At 43.4% G+C, this 11,579-nt stretch overlaps 1 protein-coding gene across 1 annotated transcript; it reads left to right on the top strand.

Annotated features, from left to right (window-relative positions):
- The first annotated feature begins 555 nt into the window (after positions 1-555).
- On the top strand, positions 556-1,967 carry LOC147899448 (putative F-box protein PP2-B12). Its single transcript, XM_087378527.1, has 3 exons — positions 556-873; positions 1,104-1,222; positions 1,308-1,967. The coding sequence occupies exons 1-3, from the start codon at positions 562-564 to the stop codon at positions 1,918-1,920; spliced, it is 1,044 nt and encodes a 347-aa protein (XP_087234653.1). The 5' UTR covers positions 556-561; the 3' UTR covers positions 1,921-1,967.
- The last annotated feature ends 9,612 nt before the right edge of the window (positions 1,968-11,579 follow it).

Below are 11,579 nucleotides of genomic sequence, written 5' to 3'. Positions count from 1 at the left end.
ATGCAAATCGTTTCACAATCTGCAACAAGATATGCACTAGGCAATTTCAACATTGACATGAACCACTCCTCCGCACAAATGACACGGTTGCAAGACTTCATGAACTGGTGCAACATGTTCTTGACCAGCAAAGGGCTCACAACAATCTATATATACCTTTGTAAGACTAGAATAAGTCCAATCATACAAATTTAGAATTTTTTGTTGTTCTAAAGATCAAAAATCTACAAAGAAAATAAAAGAGAAAATGAAAGAGAAGAAAAAAGAGGTAAACAAAAACTTTTATGAAAAGCAAAAGGAAGACATACTTAGCAAGCAAAGCAACACTTATGTCGTCATCAGTGCCCAAGCATAAGCAGCTATACTGGGTTTCTAAAGACCCGCGGAGTCTCTTGGGCATACAAAGACATCACTTTAAATCAACACACTGCCTTATATCAATTCCGAAGGGCAGGCCCACTGAAAAATTTCACCTTGTTTCGGAAAGTTGCTTAGGCGTGGGTTACACTCCTGCCAAGAGCGTTTGTTTTTATTCTTCTCCGTCTTTTGCTGCTCCCTAGCATGGGTTCTTCGTCGAGCACAGATGGCTCTCCCACTTCTCCTCCCACTCCTCAGCACGAGATCACCCAGTCAGAATGGGCCGTTTCCCGCATCCTTTCCTTTACCGAACCCCGCACCGTTTGTAGACTCGCATCGGTGAACCACATCTTCCTTGCAGCTGCCGAATCCGATTTAGTCTGGGGGAAATTTTTGTCTCGCCTCTCTTGCCGTCGTCATCTGGAGTCCGAGGACAGCTCTTCCTTGCAGAATTGCTCCAAAAAAGAGCTTTTCTTTCGTCTAGCTCGCTCCATTTCGTTCCGCGATGGCACCGAGGTACCAACTTATCTTCTTGCTCTGTGAAATGGTTAAGGTTAGACAGTTAAGGATAAACCAGGCTTGTTCTTCCGGCCGCCCTTTTGTTTCGTTTTGTTGTAAACCTTCTTTTCTTCTGGCCGTCCTTTCTCTGATGGGGCACTGGAAGCGAGGATCAAGCGCTGACGATCCGAAGGGTCTTAATCGGCGAGATCGGACTCCACTGAATGAATTTCTTACACTGTCTGCAGCGGTATTGGCTCGATCGTGCCACTGGGGCCGAGTGCTACATGTTGTCGGCACGAGCTTTACAAATCACCTGGGGAAGCAGCCCACAATACTGGAAATGGCTTCCTCGCAAGGGCGCATGGTGAGTCGCCGGCATATTGTTTGGCAGACAGTGGTCGATGAGAATTTGAGAAGCGCCGTAATTTTTTCATGTATGTTTGAGGCAGGTTCCGGGAGGTGGCATATTCGGATAGTGTGTGCTGGTTCGAAGTACATGGCACGTTCAGGGAGATGCTACGACCCGGGAAGTATACACTATCATTCCGAATGCAAATGGCTACAGAGGATATGGAAGGGGAGGCGGAAAGGCCGAGGCTACGACTGGGAATGAGAGGGCCGAGGATGCCGATGCTGAGGAGGGGGCCAAGCGGATGGGAGACAGCACCGGTGAAAGTGAGTGTGCAGACATCAGAAGGAGAAGTGGTGGCGAGTGAAAGGAAGCTTTGTGAGGAGGGGTGTTTTGAGAGGAGCGAGAAGCCGGTGTTTGAAGAGGAGGAGGAAGGTGATGTGAAGTGGGTTGAGTTGGATGCGGGAGAGTTCAATGTAGAAAGTGACCACAACAATAAAGAGAATGCAAGGGAAATAGAGATTACCGTTTCCATGCTTGAGATTGAACGGTTAGCATGCAAGGGAGGCCTCTTCTTGGATGGCCTTATGCTCCGACCCTCTTGTCTCTCGGTCGCGATGCTACCCGGCATGGTGCCACACCTCCCCACCACAATTTTGCTTCTACTTGCTAGGATTCATTCAAGCCATGGAGGAAAGACTATGAAGGTGTAATGCACAAGTGATGAAGACTTGTTCTTCACAAGTTATTGAGGATGAGAATGAAGGCATAATGAAGAATAAAGTGGTTGGAACTTTTGAAGAAATCCCAATCTCGTGGTTATGATTCATCTCTCTCTCTCTCTCTCTCTCTCTCTCACACACACACACACAAATTTGTCTCACACATGCACACCTCCCCCCCCCTCTTTTATTACCTCTCTTTTTCTTGCTAAACCCTCCCTAACCTCGTTCCTCCCCAAGTTATTCCTCGCCTTACCTACCTCGTAAGTGCAGGTCTTAGTCAAGACTTTGTACTAGAAACAAAAAAGGGGATTTGTGTTATTTTCATAATTTTGGATAGTTTGTTGTCTACTTTTATCCTTTTTAGTTCCGCTAAGTCATTCACTCCTCCCTCTCCGTGTGTGTGTGTGTGTGTGTGTGTTCCTCGTCCTCTTTTCCTTACTACGCATCCCGTTCGTCTTGTTTTTCATTTTGGATCTCCAAAGGCACGCGACTTGAGCTTTGTTCAACTTGTTTTTTTGCCTCTCCTCCATATTTACATTTTAAGTACTATTTAACCCCTAGTTAATAAGCCCCCCCAACCAATATTCTCATTTTTATTAATAACTAAAACTCTCCTTTTCATTTTTATTATAATTCATTTTTACTTTTTTTCACTTCTAACTAACTATTTCCCCCTCCCTTTTCTTATATATCATTCCCTCCCCTCTTACACGATTTTTACGTTATAAATTAGTATTAAATTTATTATTAACCTCATTTATATTTTTTCTTAAATAGTTAGATGCATCACCTCACATTTAGTTTCGCATTTTTTATCTATAAATTAACTTAAACATTTTTCTTACAAAAACATTTTTATTTTCTTCCCCCTTTTTTTATAATAATTATTGTCCCCCCTACTAATGAGCTACTCCTTTTTATGAATTATTCTTCTATTTATATTTCTTTCTTTCTTTTTCTCTTTCTTTTTCTTTGGTTATATATAAGTGATTGGCCAATAATTTTTTACCCACTCATTTTTAAATATTTACTTTAATTTAGTCCTCTATTGCTCTATAAAAATCTGTGACCCATAAGCCCACACCGCACTCCTATTAATTGACTACCTAATTATCACCTTACCGCCTTACCTTGCTTTTACCCCTAACCTAATCGTGCTCTAAGATCCCTTCTTACCTAACCACCCTTCCTTACTACTTGGCCACCTTGCCACACCATCCCTTGCTTTCATTGTTATGTGCCTTCTTGGTTTTGTGTACTTCTCTATTTAGGTGCATTTCTCAGCATCTGCTCACACACTCTCTTCCCATTTCCACTCAAATCTTCATCTCCCGTCCTTGCTCAACTCCTACTTCTCTTATTCCATCTTCTAAGTCACTAGTTCTTCACATGCTTTGGAAAAACTATCCCTCTTCATCACGTGTAAAAATATATATATTTGTTCATATTTACTTGTCCCATTCTATTCTTGTATTTAATTTTATATATATGCCTCTCTCTCTCTCTCTCTCTCTCTCTATATATATATATATATGTGTGTGTGTGTGTGTGTGTGTGTGTGTGTGTGTGTGTGTGTGTGTATGCATTTCTTTCCATCACACTCTATTTATTCCTCCTACATTTAAAATCTCTCTCTCTCTCTCTCTCTCTCTCTCTCTCTCTCTCTCTCTCTCTCCATTTACTTAATTATATATCCTCCTGTGTTTTCCATATTATTGATTGTTTTAAAAGGACTCTTATTGGTTTATTGGGCCTAAATCCTTCTACCCCCTTGCCTTGTAAAATGGGTCTAATTTCATTTCGTTTCATTTTTCACTATAGTGGTTTTGCTTTGCATTTGGACTCATAAGAAATCCTTCTCTTGGAAGTCAAACTTAATAGCTCACCTAATGACCCTTAATCTAGTACAGATCCTGACTTGCATGTCAGATGAGGTCTATCAATGAGACCATTGATGGTAGAAAGGTGATTGTGTGGGAGCCTCTTATTCTTGCTGGGGCCTGGGGGCCAGTGGCCCCCTTAGTGGGGGTTCGAGGGTGAGAGCCCTCAAGGTGACAGTATACAGAATATTCCATGGACGACTAGTCAGTTCCACCAACTAGGTTGACTGGTCGGCTTCACCAACTAGGTTGATTGGTCGATTCCACCGACTACATTGATCCGACTACCGCCCTCATAGCTATAAAGAGGTGACCTCCCCAGTCCATTGTACCAGATTAGATCTTCCAGTAGAGATCTTCCAGGTAGTAGCTCTTTACCTAATATCTGTCTAGATCGCCATCTAAGCTCCACTGTGGGAGTGCATGAGTGGACGGAGCCATCATCTGTACTACATCATTATTAAAGGAAAATTTGGTTCATCTCTAGTTTGCTGTGTACTCTCTATTCTTTGTTCAGTTTCTGTTCCGCTCTGTCGTGTAATTTAACACAGGCTAGCCCACGAGCCAGCCTGTTGCACGCGTAATAGGTTCGGGGGGCAAGGAGGTTAATCACCCTCCCTCCTCTCCTCTGCCTCCCTCCTCTCCTCCGCCTCCTCACTCCCTACCTCCCTGTATCTCACCTCCCCCTCAACCTCTCGTCCGCCTCCCCGCTCCCCGCCTCCCCCTCAACCTCTCCTCTGCCTCCCCACTCCCCACCTCCCGCCTCCCCCTTAACCTCTCCTCCACTCCCCCGCCTTGCCTCCCCGCTCTGTGCATCCCCTCTCCTCTGCCTCGCCTCACCAACCCCTCCCTCGCCTTACTCCCCTCCCTCGTCGCCTCATCACCTCGCGTTGAAGGGTAAGGAGAGGGAGGGAGAGAAGGAAGAGGATTCGTCACCGGAGGAGGGAAGCGGGAGGAGAGGGGAGGGCGAAGCGGGAGGAGAGGGAAAGGGAGGGGAGGGGGGAAGCGGGAGGAGAGGGGATGGGAAGCGGAAGGAGAGGGGAAGGGAGGGGAGGGAGGAGAGGGGATGGGAAGCAGGAGGAGAGGGAAAGGGAGGGGAGGGAGGAGAGGGGAAGGGAGGGAGGGAGGGAGTACCTAGGTCAGGAGGTGGTGGAGGAGCTCAAGGAAAGTTGTGAGAGAGAATGAGAAGTAGAGTTTTATAGGTCATGGGTAGCTTTTAGTTCAAGTCAGCTTTTTTTAGTTTTTTTAGTTCTTTCAGGTTCACTATAAGTAGAACGTTCTTCATTCTCTCTTTCATTCAAAGTTCATTCTTTCACACTCCACGCTTCTCTCCTCTCATCAACCTATTGCAGGATTCTCAAAATTTTCAAAATGTTGCAAGACGTGAGTTCATTTCCAACCTATTGCATACGCAAGAACTTCTAAGAATTTTTTTTTTGAATCTGATTCTTTTCTCAAGAACCTGTTACATATGCAACAACTTCAAAAAATCATCTTTTGCATTAAATCTTTTTTCCCACAAATTTCCATCTTTACCTCAAACTCTCACAACCTATTGTCACACAAATTTCTCTCAAACTCAAACTCTTTTTGCAATAGGTTGGGTGCACCATTAACCTGTTCCACTTGCAACAGGTTGGGGGATATATCAAACCTATTGCACCAATTGAAAAAAATCATTAAATTTTGGTTGTATTTTAGGGTTAGGATTTAGGGTTTAGAGTTTAGTATCTAGGGTTAAGGATTTAGGGCCTAGGTTTTAAGATTTAGTGTTTAGGATTTTGGGTTTATGATTATGGTTTTAGGGTTAAGGGTTTAGGGTTTAGGGTTTAGGATTTAGCATTTAGGGTTTAGGATTTATGATTATTGTTTTAGGGTTTAGGATTTAGGGTTTAGGGTTTAGTGTTTAGCATTTAGGGTTTAAGGTCATGAGCTTAAAGTCTAGAATCTAGGGTTTAGGATCTGAAAATTAGGTTTTAGAATTTAAGCTATAGGGGTTAGGGTTTAAGGTTAAGGGTTTAAGGATTAGAACTATTATATAAGTTTAAGAGCTTAGATTGTATAACCTAAGATTTAGGGAACTTTAGGATTTAAGATTTAGGGTGTAAGATTTAAGGTATATAGACTATATAAAGTATGCATCTCAAAGTATTTAGTTTAGAAATATATAGACTATATATTATATGCTTTCCAAAGTGTTTTGTTTCTATCCAATACTAGGTACGATCCTTTACAAAGGCTTTACTTTAAGTAATTATAAGTCTACCTAGTCAAAGTATCCTACTGATTAGGGACAAGCACATAAGCTAAAAGGACACCGATTCATATTTTCTTACAATCATGCTGCATGCCGGTGTATCGTCTACCTAGTCAAAGTATCCTACTGATTAGGGACAAGCACATAAGCTAAAAGCACACCGATTCATATTTTCTTACAATCATGCTGCATGCCGGTGTATCGGAAGAAATGAAGAAGTATGTGATAAAATATGTATTTCATATCATGGATATCTTGTACTATGTATTTAACAAATTTTGCTTCTCGCATTATTGCTCTATTATTGCATTACTCCTAACACTAATGATATTGTCATGAAAGGGTGGTTCTTGAAGACATTACCGCCCTCCATTGCAATTAGACTAGTTGACAAACTCCCTAAGCATGCCTCTCTACAAGACTTCATACAATAAATGTGAAGATGGAATGGTCTCAATTAAGTTTTGCACCAGCACAACATCTACTAAGATTTCATACAATAAATGTGAAGATGGAATGGTCTCAATTAAGTTTTGCACCAGCACAACATCTAAGAGAGGAGGGATGACTAGAATGGCATCATCTTAATAAGGATTTGGTAGAAATCAAAGAAGGAATTAAGGAAAGAATAAGGATACAAGAACCTTCTGTTGAGAGTTCATGCTCAACATCATGTGATCATATGTGCATAACAACATTATGTGATCATATGTGCATAGCACTAACCCACTCCCACGTGTACCCTATGTGCCTAGAGCGCGGATGGTGAGAGTGTTGTAGTTGGTTTGCACACCCGCTTCAGAAAGTGGCTCTGAGCGGTGTGGAGTAATGCTTTTGCACGTCTCTGGAATCCCTGTATGGTGCCACTAAGACACCTGCTTTGTCCATTCTTCATGCACATCCTCTTGCATGTTGGCCGAAAGATCTTCTAGCTGCTCCACATTGATAGACACATTGCCGAGCACTGTGGCAAGGTGTTGCGCTAATCCATTTATCTTTCAGCATCGCACCAACTCCTCCCTAGTAGATCTTGCATACTCTTCATGGAAGTTGCAAACATGTTCTACCACATCTTTCGCCTACTGCACCCTACTACCATTGTTGCTCCTCCTAGCTACTAGCCATTCGAGACAGTTGAGTGGCGTAAGTCAACAACATCTAGGGCGACTAAGAATCCACCGGCTTAGGGCCTTAGAGGGAGGTGTGGCCTCTCCGGTGACACAAGTGAGCACCGTGCTCTTCGTAGATACTGTCTACAATGGCATCGATGAAGTCATCGATGATGGAATGTTTTTGTCACTCCACCGCTGCAAAGAGTTGTCAAACTATATCCCCCCCGCCAAAATGTGCCCCGCTAGTGTGCTTGCCGCCACCAGCAAGATGACCTTGCAGCCACCAATGTTGGCACTAGCATCAAGTGGACAGGTCGACCCTTTGCACTAGCTGAGGAAACTATGGCAGCCTCTGCCCAAATTTGCTCCTTTAGGACTCTGGCCCATGCCACCGGTTCAGACTCTATATGGTGTAAGAGAGCGCATGTCCTCAAAGACATGGTGTAGGTCTTTGTCTGCAAGAACAATGCCTCCATCAACTGCTGAAAACAGTCCCAAATGTCTACATGTCGAAAGTTGTTGAGGCGATACTTGCCACTACTCTGAAACCCTCCCCGAACTCATTCTCCATCATAGATTGGGTGAAGGAATATGGTGCAATGAATGCTCCATCAATGGGAAGAAATACGCAGTCCTTAATCAAGTCCTTCTCTCGCTGAGCAAAAGTTGTGCACCAATGTTCACCTCATCTCCCTCGACAAGCTGAGAACATAGGGCAAGAGCTTGCGTGGATGGATCACTTCACAAGCCCAATCGATGCTATTGTATCCTCGAGTGCGGGTGAGACAAAACCAGCATCCACGTTGGAGCTCAACAATGGGTAGCGAAGTGAGAGCAACGAACTACACCGTTTCCATCACCATACAAGAGAGATGCATAGGAGACACATAACAGAACAAAAGATGGTGGGAGTGAAGGATGATTATGTGCTATCAATTCATGGATAGACCACAACGAAACTAAAGGAGCATACCTAAGCTACACACAAAGAGGGATGCACACTTCTAGTATACAGGAGCTATTTGAATGTCATCATTCCATGAATTGGCCGCCACAGAGGCATACACTCAATCCAAGCTGTGGATCACTCTGGCCTGGATCATAATGGGAAAGCATGCCACCTGCAACTTCCTTATTTTGGCTAGTCACACAACTATTTGTGGACGGGCATGAGTAGAATGAATGGACAAGCTCCAGTTAAAAACATGTCTACCTAGCGAGGTGTAATGTACATTGATCATAACTAGCCCAATGACCCATACCTCAACACTCTTCCATCATTGGATGGTCTTTATGTCATAAAGAGATAGAACTATTCTACAGAGGGGGAGAAAAGATTGTGTGAGGAGCTCTCGAACTATGTAGAGGGGGAGAAAAGAATATGTAAGGAGCTTTCAACCTATGTAGACACATTTTGGAGCTTGGTGTTTCTAGGGGGATCCATTATGAGAGAGGATAGAAGTCATAAGAAAAGTACAAGGGAGAAAGAAATGGTTGAGAGTGATAGAAGACAAAACAGTGAAGGAAATAAAATAGTGGAGGCTTAAGTTTGCAGTCCGAGTGCAAGGGAGAAAGAAATGGTCGAGAGAGATAGAAGAAGAAACCATGAAGGGAATGGAATAGTGGAGGCTTAAGTTTGTAGCCACACTGCAAGGGAGAAACAAACAGTCAAGATGGATATCAAACAAAAATGTGAAGGGAATGGAACTATCAAGGTGAGAGCCACCGCAGTGGTTGGCTCAAATTTTGATTAATTCAAGGCGACAAATACTACCTTGCATGGTAATGAGTTATTAGAGGTGATTAGGCTTCATGATTTACATCTGTGGTTACCACCTTTCATCATTGGTGGTGGCTAGTGGTGGTGGCTAAAATTCCACCGAGGTGGCATCTAAGATTACCAGCCATGTCTATGGTGGCGGCTAAGATTCCATAGGGCTGGTAATTAATTACCAATCACTGTAGTGGCCCACAATTACTCACCTGCCAATTACTAGCATCAAACGAATTACCACCACCTAGCTTGCATGATCAATAGAGTGCAATTCATTACTAGTCACTGGCTTGCATGCTCACTCTAGCATGCTTCGTAGAGTGCATGGTAATGAGTGATTAGAGGTGATTAGGCTTCATGATTTATGTTTGTGGTAATTATTGACACCTTTCACTAGTGGTGGCAGTCGGTGGCGGTGGCTCTTGTCTAAGATTACCAGCCACATCTATGGTGGTGGCTAAGATTCTACTAAGCTAGTAGTTAATTAGCAACCACCACAATGGCCTGCAATTACTCACTTACCGGTTACCACCATCGGGCTTGCATGATCAGTAGAGTGCAATTGATTACCAGTCATTGGGCTTGTATGCTTAGTAGAGTGCAGCTAATTACCACAGTTAATTACCAATTAATTACCAAGACGATGGCGTCTGCTTCATGATTACCAGCCATGTCATAATCAATTGCCACTACTATCGATAGCGAGGTGGCGTCTGGGGTGCCTAAGATTCCACTGGGCTGGCAATTAATTACCAGCCACCATGGTCACCTACCATTAAAATAGCTCATGATTAAATTTGGATGGCACCCTCCTTGAATTTTGATTAATTAAGGTAGTGGTTTAAAATGGCTCATGATTATTTGGATGGCTCACTGAGCCTCCAGGTGAAAAGGAAGAAGAAGTAGATGGACCCCCAGTGGTCTCAAACTTTGATTACTATAAGGTCAGTGGCATATGTCATTTGGATACTTTGCTTAAAAATGGCTCATGATTATTTGGATGGCACCCTCCTTGGATTTTGATTAATTAAGGTGGTGTTTTCAAATGTCTTATAATTAACAGGGCCTCCAGTCACCATCCTGGCTCAAACTTTGTAATATATAAGGTCTGTGGCATTTGGCATTTGGCATTTGGCTACTTTGCTCTCATCCATCACTTCTCTACTACTTTGCTCCATACACCCTCCTCTAGCTCTCTTTCACCGATGCTCTACTTTGCTCCACACTCCCTCCAACTCTCATCACTCATTTGCTTCCCTGTTCATCTGCTACACTGCTCACCCACTCCTTTTACCATGCCTATTATGTTGAGATATCGAGCTCCACTCGCGATATGCCAGGGTGACTGTTGTGCATTTATGTCACCGACTTGTTAGCTGGAGATGCGGTTGGTACACCGCCCACGAATAATAGCTGGATGATAGCTATCCTTATCTACACTAGTTCGTGGCTCAGTTAGTATGCCACCTTAGTTAGTGAGTTTGGTTTGAGACCCACATATAGGGTTCTTCTATTTCTTTGTACTAGAGTTCTTTTGGCTTACACAACTAAGAAGAGGAAAACTGTTTTCAGCCTCCACCTTTGTGTGTATTCCCCCATTGTGCATGTGAGAAAGCCGCAAGTGAGACTCCTTCCCTCTCTCCCACAATCTTCACATGGTATCAGAGCCTTGTTCGTGGTAAGGAGCTCAAGAAAGCAAGCCAAGTTCGTGGTGTCTTGGTAAGAGGACCAGTGTTGCTTTCCTATTTCGAGTTTGGGAGCAAATCTCTGGAGGTAGCACAGCCAGAAGTGCAAGAGTGCACTGTCTCAGATTGAGACGCCCTTTGCAGTGTGGCGAGAGGCGCAGTATATTTTTCTGATTTGAGGCCGTTTCGGGGCCTGTTTTGAAGGTAGAAGTTCTTCGCAGGCACTCAGAAAAAGGCCCTGTTTTTTGCTGTGCGACCACTGCGCGGCTAGTCGGTGGAAAGGTGCCGCAGAAATTGCATCGTATGCCTTTGTGCAGAGATATTGGGAGTTGCAGATTCATGCTTGTTGCCTGTTGATGCAAAATCGTCACTAGGAAGTGACTGTGTGGTGAAATACCACTTTCATCAGTTTTGCAGTTCTGCCCGTGTGAGGCAAAAGCTGTGTTTTTTGCAGTGACAGAATATTTTGCAGTGTTCTGTAATGGCATCTGATTCTCTTTCACAGATTGTCACTGAAAAGACAAGAACAACTTTCAGGCATGGAAGTTTAGAATGACGAATTTCTTGATGGGAAAAGGCTATTGGGAGTTCATTACAGGAAATGAAGAAGAACCTGTTCTTCCTAATGTTCCCAGTCAACAGGAAATGCAGGCATTCAAAGGATGGCATGAGAGAGCCAGGAAAGTTATGTACTGGCTGTCTATCAGTATTTCGGACTCCATGATTGTGCATATTCAGGATGCAAATACGCCAAAGGAGGCATGGGATACTTTGGCAAAAATGTATAGCACAAATACGCAAGCCAGGAAAATGCAACTCAAACAGGAGTTGCACAATGTGCAGAGAGAAAATTTGAGCATAAATGACTACCACATGAAAGTGAAGAAAATTGCAGATGCACTTGCTTCCATTGGGTCGCCAGTGGATGATGACGATTTG

The sequence above is a fragment of the Dipteris shenzhenensis genome, chromosome 8, assembly GCF_047967505.1.
Source record: "Dipteris shenzhenensis isolate YYH24624 ecotype China chromosome 8, Dip_SZ_1.0, whole genome shotgun sequence".
NCBI lineage: Eukaryota > Viridiplantae > Streptophyta > Polypodiopsida > Gleicheniales > Dipteridaceae > Dipteris > Dipteris shenzhenensis.
This window is presented reverse-complemented; position numbering and strand designations above follow the sequence as displayed.